The sequence below is a fragment of the Elephantulus edwardii genome, unplaced genomic scaffold (assembly GCF_000299155.1).
Source record: "Elephantulus edwardii isolate Elephantulus edwardi_28Jun2011 unplaced genomic scaffold, EleEdw1.0 scaffold00015, whole genome shotgun sequence".
Classification (NCBI taxonomy): Eukaryota; Metazoa; Chordata; class Mammalia; order Macroscelidea; family Macroscelididae; genus Elephantulus; species Elephantulus edwardii.
The window spans coordinates 21,905,701-21,925,299 of record NW_006399765.1 but is presented as its reverse complement, the minus strand read 5'-3'; the positions used below and the strand labels follow the sequence as shown (position 1 = coordinate 21,925,299).

Sequence of the window (19,599 nt, the reverse complement as noted above, 5' to 3'; positions counted from 1 at the left end):
GTCAGACACAGTTTGTTATGATCCACACAGTCAAATGCCTTTGCATAGTCAATGAAACACAGATAGACATTCCTCTGGTATTCTCTGCTTTCAGCTAAGATCCACCTAACATCAGCTACAATATCCCTAGTACCACGACCCCTTCTAAACACAGCCTGGACTTCTGGTAGTTCTCTGATGTGCTGTTCCAGTCACAATGTAAATATAGGCAATTAAAAATATAACATTAGTGTATGCTCTGGTGGCCAAGTGGCAAGAAGCTGAACTGCAGTCCCAGAGGTACAGGGTTCTAATTCACCAGATGCTCTGCTGGAAAGGGAGGGACAATCTCCTTCTGTACCAGTCAGATCAGATTTGACGGTACACACAAAAAATAATAAAATAAACAAAACAAACAAAAAATTAGAAAGCAAACTAAAAACAGAAATGATCTTAAATTATAATTGTTTACTGTCAGTAGGATTTCTATTTTAAATTTCTTTCTTTCTTGGCTTTGTCCTGTTAAAGCCTAGATCCAATCAATGCTAATACCTTAGTACTCAAGATTATAATCTCAAATTATTTTTCCTTAAAAAATAAACAAAGCGGCGAGCTCTGGTGGCCTAGTGGCAAGAAGTTGCAGTGCAATCTCAGAGGTACACAGTTCAAATCCACCAGATGCTCTGCTGAAGGAGGAACAATCTCCTCCTGTATCAGTCAGCTCTGATTTGACGCTGCACACAAAAAATAATGAAATAAAATAGTTTAAAAAAAAATAAACAAAGCAACAATAACAACAACCAAACCAACTATCATAACACAATAAAAATGCCACCCTGTTTGCCTTGCATCTATTTTTACTCATATTAAATCAAGAATTCAGGATCAGGGGATGTACAAGACAAGCCTGAGAAATACAGGCATGTATAAAAGAAAGGAAGTGATCAAAAGTTATTCAGTTTATATTACAAAGATACAGGAGTTCATGTGAACCCTATGATTGCCCAAAAATTTCAGAGTAACTACTAAAGCATACAAAAAAAAAATTCCAGAAACACACACCAAAAAACCCTCCTTATCTGTCCCTGCAGGTTGCTAAGTCACTAACTCATTATTCTGAAACTGATAAATGGGAAAAATGACAATCATTTACCCTGTGTTTTTCCTGTGTACATTAGCCAATAAAATTTAGTGAGACAGAGGTGATGACTGAACAATACTAAATAGTGAATACACTAAAATCCATGAAGTGTACACCTGAAAATGAAGAATTTTATGTTATGTGAAGTTTATCTCTATTGAAAAGATAGCTATTTTAAAAAATTGTTGATGAAGGATATTTCTTAGTCACTTTAAGAAACAGTGATTACTCTTTAACAACTGAAAGAAGTTAACCAGAACAGGCAGCCCAGTCAATAAACTTAATCATAACCAAATACCTTGGGATCTAGATTCAATGAAACAAACGTAACATATTTTCCCTCTAAAGAGTTGAAATATAACCAAGGCTCCACTTATACCCATTGACTCAGAAATATAGGGAATAAAGGAATAAAACAGAATATGCTGAGGAAGCAATTAACCAAAAACAGAGCGTGAGGAATGCTACATAATAAATAACTGGTTTCTATATAAATAACTTGAAATATCATCTCGCTCCAGCAACAAAGCAAAGTTTAACAGGGCAGCAAACAACAAATACTGGCAAGGCTGGAACTCTTATTCACTACTGGAGAGAATATAAAAATGGTACAACCACTACAGAAGGCAGTCTGGGACTTTCTCAAGAAGATGGAAATAGAAATACCATTAGATCCAGCAATTTCACTACTGGCAACATACCAGAGCCACACAAAGAGATGTATGCACACTCATGCTTATTGAATAATTAGTCACAACAGCAAAGATATGAACGCAACCCGAGTGCCCATAAACAAACAAAAACTATGCGATGTTTACACAATGGAGTAAGATGCAGCACTGAAAAATTATGAAATAGTAAAACATTACACAACAGGACGGAGCCTTGAGGGCATTATGCTACGTGAAATGATCTTAGTCACAAAAGGATAAATACTACCTAACACTGCTGCTATAAAATAGGACAGACATGTAGAGGTTGGGGAGGGAATAAGGAAGACTGGCTAGATAATGAACACTGCATTAAGACAGATGAGGGGAAGAACTGTCTGAAAGAAAAACATGATTATGCATTATATGTATGAGAACAATCTGGAACAAGGGATGCATTGCAAGGTGGCCTAGGGGAGAGGAAAGAGAAGGAGAAAATGTGCAGCAATGAAACATTTTTTAAATAAATTGTTTTCTGCAATAAATAACAGGCATCAAATAGGGCAGGGAACCTCCCTGCTACACAGGAAGATACTCCTTTTAGAAACCAAGCATAAGTGATATATGAACTTTACCTGAACCCTAATTTTTAATAAAGCCATAATGAAGAGGTATTTTTGAGACTGTTTAAGAAAATATGCACTAGAATTAGAAAATATTAATGAATTAGTTAATTTTATTAGATGTGGATTTCAAAGGACTACAGTACAAGAAATAAGAAATCAAATATACTGAAACTTATGTGTTAAGTTGCATAGAAGAAATAAAATACTACTTACTTGATTTCTAAAAATCATAATATACTTGATACCATCAGCTTTAAGGACAGGAAATTCATTCACTATGAAAAGAGTAAAAAATAATGGTTACTGAAGTATTAAGTTAAACTTGTGACAAAATTAGCAGATTTTTAAAAATGGTTTTGGTAACAAAAATACCAAGCAATTGTGTTCTGGTGTGTAATCTTTAATTCTGCACACAACATACCTTGAAATTTCATTACAAATAACAGTAAATTATTACTGATACAAGTGAGGAAAAATAATCTGGACTATGTTCAAATTCCTAAACTCTCGGGAATTAAGAACACATTACTCTGGCTGAGATTTGCTTTATTCTATTCCACTGCCATCAGGCTGATTCTGAACCATTCTGACCCTTACAGGACAAGTTGACGGTCCCATAGTGATTTAAAAGCTGTGATTCTTCTTTTTTTATGTGCCCTAGGCATGAAACAGCTTTGGCCACAAGCCAGGCATCAAGCTAGGATGAACAAAGGACTCAGTCTGCTCTGCCCCTGATTGATATAAGAGCACCACCATCAGTCAGGTGTGCCTCTGCCCATAACCAAGGGTTTAAATGCTCTGATCTTTATGAAAGTAGACTGTCACATTGTTCACCTACAGAGAAAGAGAGTTTAAACTACTGACCTTTCAGATGGCACCCAAATGCTTACTGTGCCACCAGCCTGCTTTTTATATTACATTACTGGTGGAAATATACATGAATTAAATGGACAGATGAAATAACACTGGACAAATGTTATTGATTCTTGAAGTTGACGATGGCATCGTGTAAGTTTATGATAATATTCTGTCATGAAAAGGTTTCATGCAAACATTTAATAGTAATTTAAAAAATTATTGGTCAACACATTCTTTACAGGAAACTATCTTTAATATTTATCAGTTAAATACTATAAAATTTACTTCTATTTTTAAGAATAAATTTTTGCAATGAATAAAAAGAGACAAAAGATTATCTACGCATCAAAATAAAAATAACTGACAGTTTCATTCTACTGGTTTCCCTTTTCTACGTTAGGAGACTTTTTTAAAACAGAAAATAAATTCCACCCAGAGAGGAAATTACTTGAAATTTATTTTAAAAAAGCTTTATTCAATAAAATAAATTATTAATTTTGCCATAATGTGACTAAAACATAGTATATAAGATTTCCAAGTATAGAGCTATAAAAGGCAAAAGAGAAAAAAAAAACACAACGCCCCAATACTCACCATTTGCTGATTTTAAATCAGGGAGAATGTGATTCACAAAGAACTCAGTCAGGTTTACAAGTTCATTTGCTTGTGTAATCCCATGCTGAAAACAAATTGGTTAAAAAACATGAAGTGATAGCACTTCTATCGACAACATTAGAAATATAGGCAATTTAAGTAACCCATATTAAAAATGGAGATGAAAACCTCAAAATAAAAAACTGCTTATATACAAAACAAGACTGTCTTAAAAGAACAGCAAATCAAAATTAATTAAAAAAATGTGAAAAAAAAGAACAGCAAAAATATAAGCTCAGCAGATATATAAGTTAATAATATAAGTTAAGAAGGTTAATAGGGGTAATATTTGTCAATTTTTGATGACTAAAAAAAATTAAGTGCTATCAGAGAGGTATTCAAGAAACAACAATAGCAGATATACAGCACGTAAGGATGAACAGGGACAGGTGAGAATTACACCACTAATCATGTTTCGTTTTGGCAGATGGTATTTCTACATTCACATCAATGATTTGCTGCCAATACATCTGCATATATAGCAGAGCCAACAATAGGCAATGCTATGTAAGCTTCTTAATAACTAAACACTCTAAAGAAATGAGGTGTTTGTTCTGGTATCTTGGAAGACATCAAGGTAAACTGGCTTCACACAGTCCACAAACCTAACTAGGGTCTTAAAGGCTTGTGTGCACCCATCTAAGGCATTGATTGATCCCTCTCCGTTCAGGATAAAGAGTAAAGACAAACAAAGAAGTGGATAAACAATTAGTTAAAAGGACTAACGAACAACACCACAAAAAACCCAACAACACAAAAAACCAAACAAACCACTAAGAAATCATCATCTTGTTGGTCCTAAGAATAGAAAAACTAGATGGTGCCAAGTACCAATACTGACTGCACTGAAAGAGATCATAGTAGGAGATCCTGGATAGAACAGGGGAAAATTTGGAACAAAATTCTGAAGCAAAAAATAAGCTAAGCTTTGTGATCCAACAGAGAATGGTGAAAATCCTAAAACTGTGGTCCTCAGTAACTCTCTGAACCTAGAACAATTCACTCCTATGGTTCAACTTGCTGACCTATAAGGTGACCAGTAACAGAGAGGCAAACTCCCCTTTGAATAACTAACCATCTAACACATAAGGTCAAAAGGGCAGCATCACCCAGAATTCAAGAAGGGGCAGGGCAGAAGAATTAGTGGAAATGAGAACGACAGGGAAGATGTGGAGAAAGTGTAAATTCACTGCAGGTATTATTATATTATAGTCTGGGAGCTCTAGTAACCTTTGTGGTAAAGAGCCGTACTGGCAACCCTAAGGCTCATGGTTTGAATCTAAAAACCCACAGGTACTCCCAATAGCAAAGAGTTGTAAAACAGGACTGACATAGGGGTTGGAGGGAAGACTGAGAAAGATGGGATAAAGATTGCACTGAAATAGATGAGGGAGAAAACTGTTTAAAAGGGGTATGTGATTATTATTGCCATGGCAGGAGTCCAGAACAAAGGCTGCATAATGGAGTGGACTTGGGGGGAGGGATTGTACAACAAAGACTCTTTCTTTTACTTTTCAAAGAGAAGAATGAACTGGAGGGGAGTGATGGGCAGAGAGGTAAGTGTAACAATGAATGAATGGAAATAAAAAATCTCTAAATTTTCATTAAAATGAATAATAATTACAAAAAAAACCCCAAAATGACAAACCCACTGGATGGTTGACTATTTGTTAGTTCTGACTACACAGTACAGAACATATCATGCTGTTTCCACTTCCAGCACAGGCCTCAGAAAACCCTATGTACAACAGTACACACTTAGAATAGACTGCAGATAGGGCACCAGAGGCACAGCCTTCTTACTAGGAATCACAAAGGAACAGGAACAGTTAGTTACAAATAGATACTACTGATTGGGATGTGTAATGTGAGATACATGAATATAGGAAAATTAGAGATCGTTAAGGAAGAAATGGAATGCATAAATACTGACATACTAGACGTTGGCGAAATGAAATGGGTGGCATGGGACATTTTGAATCAGATAATCTGCTTTGCTGGTGAGGAAAAATCGACTTGCGTTCTTAATTGTTCTAAATCCACCTTGAAATACAATGTTATGAGTGACAGAATAATCCATATGCATACAAGGAAGATCTACAATACCACTATCATTCAAATGTATGCACCAACAACCAGGGCCAAAGAGGAGGAAATAGGTAACATCTACCAACTTTTACAGTTGGACATCAATCAAACATGGGAACAAAATGTTTTCATAATAACGGGTAACTGGAATGCAAAAGCTGGGAACAGGAAAGAAGGATCAGTAGTCAAACAGCATGGACTTCATCAACATTATTATAGTTAATTCTATATAACACAAAGTGTGTATGAACTGCTGAGTCATAAGCTAATTAGCTTTACAAACTTTCACTCAAACCCTAACAAAAATAAATCAAGTAAAAACTTTTAAGCACTTAGGGGAAGGGAAGGGAGGAAAACGTGCAACAGTGAATGAATAAATGAATGGAAAACTCGAGCTTTTCTGTAAACTTTTGTTAAAATTACAATACAAAAAGTTTTAAAAACAATTTTAAGTAATTTGTCAATATAAACTAGTTTTTTGAGATTACATAAATTCTAATTAGAAGTAATAAGTAATTACATTCCATTTGGTTATCTGGTAGAACAGACTATATTATCAGATGGGTTCTACTTTTTGACTTGTATGGTTACTGCGAAGTCTGTTTAAGAAACAAACCATATTGAAGAGAATCACCTTCTGTGTTTGGGCTTTGGACGCTAAAGATGTCACGAGGTAAATGGCTGCATCTTTGTGCTTCCAGTTGACAGATGGATTTTTGGCATATTCCTGCAGCATGGAATTGACATAACCAGAGAAGATTCCTGTCACCGGTTCCTCAAAAAACTTGCATAATCCTCGCACAAGATCACAAGCAGCCCTGCGTCTAGTATCAATATCTATAAAATCAAATGGAAATATAACCATAGGAGAAAAAAACTCCACCATCCACTGATTAAGAAAAACTGTCACTGGTAGCCACCATTAACATAAATCAGTATCAAGTGTATTGCCCTCACCCACCAACCAACCAAAACAAGACTCCAATAAGGTCACAAGTAATAGGAGAAACACAAACAAGTGGATACGGGCAAATAAATGATTTAACCTGAGATGTTTAAAAGTTAAAGTAAACATGTCACCACTGAACTCCAATTAGGAAATTGCTCTGATCCAATTCACTCTCTTCCTCATAGTTACTAGGAACTGGCTTACAAAGAGACTAATAGTTAAAACCCAAAATACAAACCAGATCCTTCCAGATCTCTTCTTATATATTCTTCAGAATTATCCTCAAATGCTTCCTCATCAGCAGCTACAAAGAGAGTTGTTATTTCAGATAACTCCTGAAAAGCCACATGACATTGTAGAGCACTTTCCTCCCTGACAAAGCTTTACACTCTGCCGTAATTACCTCGAAACTCCATGTTAGGCACAACAACCTTTTCACAAATGCTCGTCAAAGTGCTCTGGTCTTCAAATAGATTCTTATAATGAGGCCTTTCACAAACTGATGCCAGGAACTGAATTGCATTACTTACCAACTGGAATAAAACATAAAAATTGAGCTTATTAGTAAAGTCAAAGCTGAACAGTTTACTTCTTAGGGAAGAGGGCAGCGAGGGAGAAGGGAATAATGTCTTTAATTATGTATCACCGTCATCATCTTACCAAATCATATTTAACCTCTTGACCTGTAGTAACTAATAAATTCCAGATGGCTGTGACGAAACGAGGAAGGTATCGCTGAAATTCTTCATCATACTTTTGTGCATAGAGTGCTGCATTATCACAGATCTGAGATTTTAAGAGCTCCAATAAGCCTGCTTCCTCTTCATCCTCATTTAAGAAAAAGAGAAAACTCAAACATACAATAACATAAATATGGAAAGCTACAATTCCTGAACTACTCTTTAGATCCAAAATCAAATGTCCTTAATTATATTCACACTACTCTCAATTCACTCAGCCTTTCTAATAAAGAAAAGATGGAAAATTTTCATTTTTAACCAGCAAGAACTCCTTAAAAAAGTCTGAGTTAAGCAGAGACCTTTCTTCCAGACTAGAATAAATAGTATAGTCCTATAAAAACTCAGATAACAAAAAAAAAAAAAACTCAGATAACCTTGAAAACATAAAGATCACATCACATGTGCCTTTTCAATATGACAAGTTTTGTTTCAAAGGCTCTCATTTAAAATGTTACTATTTCACTCCCAATCAAGTAAGAAATCCTCATAATATTTTGGTTATAAAGTATTAACAATCTAAATCAGGGGCCAACAAACTAGGCTGCAGATCAAAGCTGAACTACGGGTTTTCTAAGAAAAGCCATGCTCAACTGTTTATTCATTTAATAGTACAATTCATAGTACTCCCTATGGCTGCTTTCACACTATGACTGAAAAACTGGGTGACTGCAGCAGATTCTATGGTCCTCAAAGACAGGAAAGTTAAAATCAAGCCTTCAAAATTTTATTATTTTTTTATGTGTGTACCATCAAATCAGATCTGACCGATACAGGAGGAGATTGTCCTTCCTTCTCCAGCAAAGCATCTGGTGGATTTGAATTGCGTTACCACTGGGATTTTGCAGTGCCGGTTCTTGCCACTAAGCTACCAGAGTTCCCTAGGACTTAGTAATTCTTCAGAGGATGGAAAAAGCTACTCAGCAACATTTTAAGTACTACTCACATCAGTTTGTAAAAGCTTATTATCCAATGTCAAAAGAGTATGAAAGTTGTTCATCCAAGTTTCCATATTATCTTCAAAAAACTCAGGAAGATCCTAAAATATAAACACGGAGTTAGGACTTAAAAAATTTTAACACCACTCTACAGATACCCACATGCCAAACTTCTTTGTCTGAGCTAGTTTTATCTATTTTGACAAGAAAACTCTGCTCCAGCTAAGTCTGGCTGCAGAATAAAAGCCATTCTGACTTCTGTCTTTCTGGTTTCCTTTTGGGGAGCACTCTCCCTACTGATGTGTAGTCATTTTGCTAGGATGAGTCCAGGTAGTTAGTTCTTGCTATGAGTAATGAAACAGACATATTCTTCCTCTTGCAACTTGGTATAATAAATTTTACCAATACAGTTACTCCTCTATTCAGGAACAAAAAGAATGACTGGAGGTCATTAACTCAATAGCAATTAGATGGGAACACATTTTCTGCTAAAGATTAGCTGTTTCCTTTGAAATGGCACTGATTCTTACCCCTTCTAGAGCCTTGTTCTGTAGCTCTTGTTATTTCTACCACTCCTCTATGCTTTCAATAAAAGGATAAACTAATTAAGGTTGTATCTGTTCCTTGCAACAAAAAGATTCTAATAAAAACACAGCTTCCCTCAATGATAATTCATTGAATAATTAATTACTCAACTACTGAATTATCTAAATAATTCAATGAATAAGGACGGAACTAAAATATGACATTTCTCAGTGTCTTTCATAGAACAGAATATAGGGGCTCTTCTTTAATCTATCAGATATAAGGGAGAGCTACTTTTTTACTATGACCATCCATTTACAACTCTAGAAACTACTAAAACACTTACTTGTGAAATGTAGCTTTAATATATTTTAACTATCTGGTGATCTATACTTCTTTGGGACTGTACAGTGACACATAACTAGATTTTTAAATGTGGATAAAGAATGGAAGAATTAGGGAAAAAAGTTAATTTCATTGACTTAAAAAAAATCAATTTGATTGCACTCCAACCTAGAGGTTCATGGCTCGAATCCACCAGACATTCTGCTAGAGAAGGAGGGGCAATCATCTTCTGTACCAGTTAGATCTGATTTGATGGTACACTCACACAATTTTTTTTCTTTAAAAAAAATTAATTTGAGCACAAAAAAAATCTTTGTCAAACAGAAATCAAAAGCAAGAAATAAAATAAAACTTACCTGAAAGTTTAAACTGTAGAATAATTTGGAAATCAGTATGAGGGAAGAAAACAGAATCTTCAGGGCTGAGACGTCATTTGCATGGGTACTGCAGAGTTCAATAGTGGCCTTGAAAAAAGAAGGGAATTCAGGAACATAATTCCAGAGTATTGCAATCTTAGCCCAATTTTCACGTGACACTGTCTTGTACTAGGTTAACAATAGTTACATTTTCAAATTTTGGGTACTTAAAAACAGTTGTTGCTGTATTTATCCTCGAGTCGGAATCAACTCATAAATAGTTGACTCTCCAGTGGGTTTTCAGAGTAAATCCAAAAGGAGGCCACCAATTACCTTTCTTGTGTGGAGTTGCTGGTAGATTTGAACTACACGTCTTTGAGCTGGCAATGTAACTCCTTTCCACTAAGCCTACTGGCCTAGCCTGTAGGGCACGGCGCTGCTAACACAAAGGCCATACCCATGTCTCTCCAGTGGTTCAAATCCAATACTGGCTGAAGAATGGTGGGCACTCTCCTCCCATTCAATTTACTGTCTACCAAACTTATTGGAGAGTCAGCTCCAAACAGACAACAATGAGTTGAGCAGTATTATTTTTGTGTATTTTATGTTTAAGAAAATGCTTAGCATGTCTGATTAACAGTATTCTGAGCAGTATTTAAAAAAAAAATTTTTAAAAAGCAAATCTTCAAGGAAATATAAAATCTATAGAAATATACAATGGTATAGTCAATTTTCATATATGCAATTTAAAAATGTTAAGTTATTTAAAAGTATCACAAAAATTAATCCATACCTTAAATAAGTTAGTTAAAGGCAAAGCAAAAGCATCCAAAACAAGTTTGATCTCCGTCCATAACTCATTTGACTTAAACTCATGGCGGTACCTAGAAAATTAATGCAAAACAGAACAATTAAAAAAAAATTATTTACTCTCCTTAATCTTTACAGATAAATGCTGTAGGGGAAAAAAATATGGCTACCTGACTTTATAAAATGCAAAGAGGATTTTTTTCAAGGGGAGGGTAAAGGAATGAAACCGCTATTTGCCTTTAAGACCAGCTATCTCACAGGCAACTCTACAAAGTAGCTTTATTTTGATAGACATGGGATAACTGGGAATCAGGATCGAGTAGATGGCAACTGATTTGTCTTACAGGCAATAGGGCAACACAGGTAAACGTAAGAAGAAACAAACATAATGACAAATCGGAGTCTCATGCTTTGTTTTAGGACAATCACATTCAAGTGAACGACAAGAGTGACAGATATATTTACAAAACCTAGTATATTTGAAAGGTATTAGAAGTATGTGTACCTTTTAAATAATGAATGTGCTGTACGAAGGACTCCATTAATAACATGAAAATCTCCACTCTGAAAACGATTTACCATTTCCGTCAACAGGTCAGGCCATTTCTGAGGGAAATCTTCTCTGCCAATAATGCTAATGGCATCACTTAGCTGGGGGAAGAGAAGACTAATTAGATAAAAGGTTATACACCAGCTTGCCCAAAAAGTAGAAATTGGTATTACCTGCTTCTGCATCTGCTCAGGGCTGCTAAGCATCAAATGCACTATGTTGGCTTTAATAGCCACTCGATCAGCTTCGCAAATTTTGTTTGGTTCATCTTCAACCTAAAAGCAAACCATTAATGAGCAAGTAACATAATAAAATCCATTTCCATGTCTACGGAGCTCATAGACAAACTAAGATTATTTTACTTCTTGGTTATATAAAAAAAATATTACTAATTACAAATAAAAAAAGAAAAAAGCAGATAGGCAATTTCCTTCATTTTCCTGTATGAATGGGTCACAAATTCTTTTAGTAATTTGCTGAAAAATAAATTCTTTTCCTAAAAAAATTATATCCCTCCACCTCCAAATACTATTATTTTATATACAAATCACAAAACTTCAGATTCCCCACACCAATTAAGACTCTCAATGGTATATGTAAACAAATCAGAACATGTGGTTAAAATCTTTATGAAAGTGACATTCCTCTTCAAAAGCTTCATTGTACCACTCATCTTAAATCAAATGTCTTTTCTACAAAAACTTATTGACCATTATGGACTAGACTGCATCCAGGGCTACAATTACCCAAAAAGATTTTGGACAAAGTTTTAAACGTTTTTTTAAATTATTTTATTTTTATTATTTTGTGTGTGTGTGTGTGTGTGTACTGTCAAATCAGATCTGACTGGTACAGGAGGAGATTTTTCCTCCTTCTCTAGCAGAGCATCTGGTGGATTCGAACCACATACTTCTAGGATTGCAGTGCATCTTCTTGCCACTAGGCCACCAGAGCTGGCCAAAGTTTTAAAAATTTGGTAGGTTAGCACACCTACAAAAAGAGGGGTGGACTTTTCTAAGACTCATTAACTCATTCTTCCAATATGTGGTAACATGACTATATTAACTTGAGAACAGTTTTTACCTTGTAATTTCACAAAAATCTTTACAGAATGGAAAGGGGAGAAGACATAAGATTCTGAACAGATAAGCTGATTTAACTCTGACATTTTAGAAAAACTGGTTATTTTGGTCAACCGTAGTAATTTCTACTTCATTACTGCAACTGATAAAAAAAAGAAAGCTTGTTATTTTCTTATCTTAAGCCAAGGTTTCTCAACTTCAGCACTACCAACATTTTAGGCCAAATAATTCTTCGCATTGGGGGGCTGTCTTGTGCACTGCAGGATGGTGAGCAGGCCCCGTGGCCTCTTCCCACTAGAGGCCAGTAATACTCTTCCCCCAACTGTCATAACCAAAACTGTCTTTAATGTGAAGGGAGGAATGTCAAAATGTCAAATGGGAGGAAAAGGAAGACAGAGGCAAGCAAACTTAATCTCTGAGAACCAGTGGCCTAAACTAAGGTAGCGAAAAAAGCCTGTGTCTGAATTTATAACTTTATGTTAGTCATTAAATGTGTAGTAAAACAGGAAATCATCTTCAAATCAGAACCTGGTTCCATATTCCATTGTTGTTGAGTACTGTAGAGTCGGAGCAGACCCACAGCTGACCCTCCAGTGGGTTTTCAGACAGTTAATCGCATGGGAGGAGACTGCTCATCCTTCTCCCACGGAGCAGCTGGTGACTGTATAAATCCCATTATAAAAAAAATTGAAATTATTTTGCCTTTTACAAAAATTTCTAAATCTAATGCAAAATTCTTTAATATTTTTCAGTGAACAACAACAAAAAATTAACTTTAATAGATCTCCTCACTAGACAAGGGGCCAAAGTTAAGTCCTAATCACAATACAGCTTAAAATCAAGTCACGCTTTCTCTAATAATCTGAGTCATGAAAATGAAGTAATCTATAGGAATTCCAGTAAAATAACAGGAATTTTGGAAGAGTCCTGTTTTATCTTTAATTACCTCTCAATTTTAAGGAACACTGTTTATGACAATCTTATAAACATACATGGTATTGAATTAGATAGTAATAAAATACCTACAATTCTCCAGTTCCTCTTAATATAATTCTTGAATGTTACTGAGGCACACACTTTGATGACACTGTCTTGAGACTTTTCCAGTAATGTCAAAAGCAACAGTGGGTAATTCTGGTTTCCTTCTACAGATTCAAGAAACTTCTCAGCTGTAAAAGAATTTTCATTTTAAAAAAATCTGTTTTTATAATCAGAATCATCTACTTTATGTATATGTAAACTATGCATATTTCTGCTTGAAGTAGCAAAAAAAAAAAAAATCAAAATATTGAATTTTCCCTTGGAGAGCCCATCACAGGCCTTAATTTTCTTATTTGTTCAATAGGTTGTATATAATATTGTTATGTCCTATTGAGTCACAACTGACTCACAGTTGATCCTACAGTAGATTTCAGAGGCAGTAAGTCACATGGGAGGAGACTGCCCATCTTTCTCCTGAAAGGCAGCTAGTGAATTCAAACCATGTGCCTTTAGTATAACAGTACAACCATCAAAATTCATATATTATTACTCATTACTACATGATATCAAATTTACAGGGTTTCTGTTTTCAAATCACTTTTTTTTATTAGCACATCTGATTCTGACAGACCCAGAAAAATAGTCTAACTGGCTAATCATCCCATCTAAAGAGATTAAGTGATCTTGGAGCAAAAAGCATAAATAGGCAGCCCTCACACATCATTCAGGAATGAAATAAATGTCTCTTAGGTTGGAATTTGTATATAAGTAAACAGTTTGGTCCAGTTACTATCTTCTCAAGTTACTAAAATGTTTGTGTCACTAATTAGTGCTCATTTTTTGTACCTCAAAATTTTAATATAATAGCTTGAATTTTAAATGTAATAGCTTGTGGAACGCAGGTTAGCGTATTTATAACCAGAGAACTGCTGGTACCTCTCCTGTTCTAGAAAGGATTACCATTATTAGTAGTTATAGGGTAATACCTGTTTAATAAAGCTGTGATAACATTACTTCCCAGAAGTAATTATTCTTCCCACTTTAAAGACAAATTGATCGAGCCAAATTAATTTATCCCAAGATCACATTGTTACAAGATGTCAACACTGGTAAAGTTTTAATTATTCCACCTTACCAGCTCTAAGATCTTCCCCAGAACTAAAAATTTCTGAACATGAGTTATGAAGCTACATAAATGTTTTACCCTTCGTCAGTGAGGGGAAAAAAGAGGAACAAATTTAGAAGTCTTGTGCTTGCAAACACAGCCAAAAATGCATAATCAAGAGAAGACTTAATAAATAATACCTTAAAAAAAATTTTTTTTACCCACGTTTTCAACCCATAGTAAACTTGTGGGTAAGTATTTTAATTTTTTACATCAAGCTCTTATAGTGAACACCCAATCTAAGATTCTAAGATTTACTGAAAGATGCTGTTTGTATTTATGTTTCCTTAGAGTTAAGTAGTATCACCTAACATTGTTCCTCATTTTCCATTTTATCTCAAATGTTCACCTGCCATCCTCTAGCCCTGTTTTGTGCCCACCTTTCTTGGAAGATGAGGACTGCTGAAATGAAAACAGTTCTCCATGATGAGGACACATTATTGTTCTGGATGGCTTTGGAGTATTTCTTTCCATGTGATGGTCAGTGTTTTTTTGTACAGGAAAACATACTAAATTCATGATTTAGAGAAAAGTCCAATAGAGACTACCCAGTGTGTTTAAGTTGTAATCCAGACCTTAGAAGTAGATTTTCCCTGGATGTAATCAGTTCCTCCTATAGCTATATTCATTAACTTCAACCTAGTCACCACTATCACATCTTAATAATCAAGTGGTGTCTGTATGCTGTGCTCTGCTACGTATTTCCACCTACATATACTTTTATAAGGATGTTCAGTAAAAAAAAAAAGAAGATATTCTGTCTAGTACAATTCCTGAAAAATGTCATCTTCTTAACTTTTCCTAGAAGCATCAGTTTGTTCTTACACTGTCCTAAAATCATAAAGAACCAAACAGCATCCTCACCTCACAAAGACACAATTATTAAAAATAATTTTTAAATAGATAACACCAAAAAAATATTTCTGAAGAAGTCTAAGGAGATTAAAGCCATTAACTTCCCTTTATCAAGACACTCATTATTTCTTAAGCCATGAGGAAAATCCCTATTATCTCTCAAAAAATCACTTGAGTTTTCCTAGAATAATAAGGTGAGTGTACTAACACATTTATGATCCTGTAATAGATTCTCTCTCTCCACACACACACACACACACACACACACACACACACACACTCTCTCTCTCTCTCTCTCTCACTCTCTCTCTCCTGTATCTTTATGACACTCTTCCAGAATTATTCGGTGAGTACACACATCCAGAAGTTCTGATGAATTAAGAGCATTTCTCATCAAGATAGCTCAACTGGGGTCCCTTGAAGTTGTTTGCTGTGCACTGTGATTTAAAATTTTAGTTGCTACTATTCAAAATGACATTTATAAATAGTTGTACTTTTAAAGTAAAGCAGGACATCTCAGCTTACAAAAGTTTATGAATCCTAAATTAACTGAATCTGACACTATAACCAGGGCATACATTTATACAATATCCACAGTTGGCCTTCCTCTCTTAGTTATCTCCTTGGGCACACAAAGTTGGCTGTTTAAATCCACTAGCTGCTCCAAGAAAACAAGATGGACATTCTCTTTTAGTTATCCTTTATAGTCCAGGAACTCCAACAGAGGGTCACTATGTGTCAGTCTCTACTAGAAAGGCGTGGGATTGGTTTTGGGTTTTTTTTACAAAGCAAGCAGTAGAAATTTTCAGAAAGAGCAAGGGACAAACAAAGTTACTTATACGTTATTGTCCACCACACATAGTTATAGCTGGGAAAAAACCCAACCAAACAAAAAACCCACACAACCAAAACCCAATAAAACTACGCCTAAGGATCAGAAGTTCAAATTTTTTTCTAAATAATTTATTAACAGATTCCATGAAGGTTTCTTACTCCTTAAAAGTGAAACAATATTTATACTCTTTACCTGGACGTCTGATGGTAGGATCAGGATCAAGTGTTTTCTTTAAATATTCTGTTAATGTTTGCAAATTTGCATCACTGAGCTCCATTGTTACACAACCTAAGATTTAAAAATGAGGCTTGGTTAATTGGTCATTGGCACATTGATTTAAATATTTATTTACCTTATCCTACAGACTATCTTTTCTCTGGAAATCATTCCTTTATCATTTTCCAATATTTGCTATAAGCCTGACTCTTGGGAAGAAGAGTCCAAGATAAAAATGGACTTTATGAAACAATGATGATATAATTTTAAGCTAAAGAAGAGCATACTATGATTTTAAAAAGACAAATATAGGAAAAGAAAACTGAAGAACTGTCAGAGAACAAAGAAAATGATCTGATTTAAGTCTGTAAGTTACCAAAGAATTTTAAAATTCTAAAGGAATTTATTTTTAAAAGCTCCATTGCTAAAAAAAAAATAAATTAAAAAAATAAAATTAAAAAAAAAGCTCCATTGCTAAGAATTAACATTTTAAACAGAGGAGTTGCAATGTGGTGTGATTAACACAAGCTCAGAGGCTAAATGAGCATTTCAAGTTTACCCAGAGGGACCTCAGAATAACAGTACTGTAATTAATATAGGCCAGAAAAATCATCCAAAGAAAACACTATGACGTGCAAGTCTACTTTGATACACATGCAGCAAGAGTCGGAATAACCTGAGAGTTCCAGTCTGTGTTTTCAAGTGTGTGTTAGGCAGTGGCTAGGCACAAGGCTGCCTTGATTTTTGGTGTAAACCCTGCATAGGTGGCACAGTAAGTCACTTGATATAATTCTAAATCATGAATAAAAATAAAAACCAAGTCATTTTTGTAGAGTCTATTCTAACTCGCCCTTTAGGAGAGAGCAAAACTACTCTACAGAGTTTAAAAACTTCATGGAAGTAGACCGTCATATCTTTCTCCTTTAGACTAATGACTAGTCAATGACTACTGTCTAAATATTTTACCACCACAAGATCAAGAATTCTTAAACAAACAAAAAGTAATTCTTAAAACAATAAATAAGAACTCCATAAAGAGCTCTTAGATTAAAAAAGACAAGAAAAAAAAACATTTCTACCAGGAATCATGAAGTACTCCCTACAAGCCATATGCTAAGAATTTGTATATGGGGAACAATGCCGGAGTTTCAGAAGATGAAACTAAAAAACTATCATTTAAAAACTATTTTCTTATCAAAACAACTATGAGGTATTATCTCACCCCAGTAACAATAGCAAAATTCAACAGCAGCAAACAACAAATTCTGGTGAGGTTGTCGAGAAACTGGAACCCTTATTTACTGTTGGCAGGAGTGTAAAATGGTGCAATCACAATAGAAGGCAGTATGGCACTTTCCCAAAAAGTTGGAAATAGAAGTACTATTTGACCCAGCAATTCCACAACTGGGAATATCCCCTAATGAAATCAGAACTGCCACCCAAACAAATGTATGCACACTTAAGTTTACTCCTGCGTTGTTCACAATAGCAAAAAGATGGAAGCAATCAAAGTGCCCGTGAACAAACGAATGGATAGAGAAGCTGTGGTATATTCACACAACGGAATACCATGCAGCACAGAAAAACAAGGAACCCACTCTGGAGGATATTATACAGAGTTAAATTATCTCAGTCACAAAAGGACAAATACTGCATAATAACACTGTTGTAAAACAGGATTGGCATGGGGGCTGGGGACAACTAAGAGAAGAGGGAATAATGTACACTGCGTTGAAAAAGATGAAGGAAAGAACTGTTTAAAAGGAGTATGATTAGGTGGCCTAGTGGCAAGAAGCTGCACTACAATCTCAGAGATGAGCGGTTCAAATCCACCAGATGCTCTGCTGGAGAAGAGGGAACAATCACCTCCTGTACCAGTCAGATCTGATTTTGACAGTACACACACAAAAATAATGAAATAAAACAAAACTTTTTTTTTTAAAGGAGTATGATTACTTATAATCTGCACAACATCCAGCATAAGAGCTGTACAGCAAGGGGGGGGGGGCAGGGGCGGGAATGGTGCAACAAAATAACTTTTTTATCCAGAAGAGAAAAGTGAACTAGAGGGGTGAGTAGGGTGGAAAATGTCCAACACCGAATGAATGGAAATCCACCTTTTCTATAAACTTTTGTTAAAATATCTTTAAAAAACCCACACTACTTTCTTACCAACCAAAAATATGTATGTGTTTTATGTGTGGAGCCCTGGTGGTCAAAGTGCTTAGTTGCTAGCCCAAAGGCTGGCAATCTGAACCCATCCAAGTGGGTGGATCCTGGCACTTTGTTCTTACAAAGATTTCAGCCTAGAAAATGGGCCAATTCTACCCTGTCACTGGGGTTGTTAGGAGTTGGAACTGACTCAATGGCACGTCAATGGCAACACAGTATGTATATATGCAGATACTGACATGGCATATGTAAGTAAACCCAGATCAAACCCATAGGTTTCCAAGGCTATATTAATCTTTATAGGTGAGAGACCTTCCATCTTAGAGAAGGTGACAGATTCTAACCACTGCCTTTTCAGATAGCAGTGCAGCATGTAACATGTTATATGTGTAGGAGCTCTGGTTGCTTACTGGTAAGATGCTGTGCTTCAATCTCAAAACACAGTTTGAATCCACCAGCTGCTCTGTAGGAAAAGAATGGGCAATCTCCTGTGTGATTTATTGCCTCTGAAAACTTGCTGGACTAACTGCTGAGTCAGTTCTGACTCCAAATTCACATTTTACATGTACATTAAGGGTATATAATAAATAACAAGTACTTCTTAGACATAACCAAACATGATTAGTGTCCTGAATTAAAAGGATTAGGACTGTCGTCTCATGTGATATCTATCTCACCAACTGACAAGATATAGCTCATAAAGTTGTTATACAATCTAGTGAATAGTGTCTGGGGTCTAAAAAACTTTACAGCAACCATCTAAGATGCAACTGACAGTCTCTAAACATCTGGGGCAAAGGGGAAGGAAACGAAAGAGTCAAAGAACTTGTCCACACAACAGATGGGCTCTGAAAGAATGGGAGAAAAATGTGGAATGAAACCCAAATTCCTCAAAACCACCAACCAATGATCAAAAAACCCCCAGACCTACTGAACTAGTTAAGACTAGAGAATTCCTCAAGATTATCCCCTTGAGATATTCTTTAAATTTTAATTTGAAAACTAGCCCGAGGTCACCTTTTAGTTAAAGACTGATTCACATAATAAAGACTATCACCCAACGAGTATTGTGCTTAAGATTATTTAT

General features: G+C 35.3%; 1 protein-coding gene across 2 annotated transcripts in view; it reads right to left on the bottom strand.

Moving 5' to 3' along the window:
- Nucleotides 1-16,401, bottom strand: part of CSE1L (CSE1 chromosome segregation 1-like (yeast)) — a 28,873-nt gene extending 12,472 nt beyond the window's left edge. The window contains exons 1-13 of one of the 2 annotated variants that reach the window (XM_006881620.1): nt 16,317-16,401; nt 13,315-13,457; nt 11,380-11,481; nt 11,162-11,307; nt 10,640-10,730; nt 9,847-9,954; nt 8,629-8,721; nt 7,606-7,773; nt 7,349-7,478; nt 7,184-7,249; nt 6,631-6,833; nt 3,849-3,933; nt 2,610-2,671 (exon numbers count right to left, since the gene is read on the bottom strand). In XM_006881620.1, the coding sequence (XP_006881682.1) occupies nt 2,610-2,671; nt 3,849-3,933; nt 6,631-6,833; nt 7,184-7,249; nt 7,349-7,478; nt 7,606-7,773; nt 8,629-8,721; nt 9,847-9,954; nt 10,640-10,730; nt 11,162-11,307; nt 11,380-11,481; nt 13,315-13,457; nt 16,317-16,401 (1,482 nt within the window). The remainder of the gene's footprint in view (nt 1-2,609; nt 2,672-3,848; nt 3,934-6,630; nt 6,834-7,183; nt 7,250-7,348; nt 7,479-7,605; nt 7,774-8,628; nt 8,722-9,846; nt 9,955-10,639; nt 10,731-11,161; nt 11,308-11,379; nt 11,482-13,314; nt 13,458-16,316) is intronic. The other variant, XM_006881621.1, reaches the window with a different exon arrangement.
- Between the last annotated feature and the right edge of the window lie 3,198 nt (nt 16,402-19,599).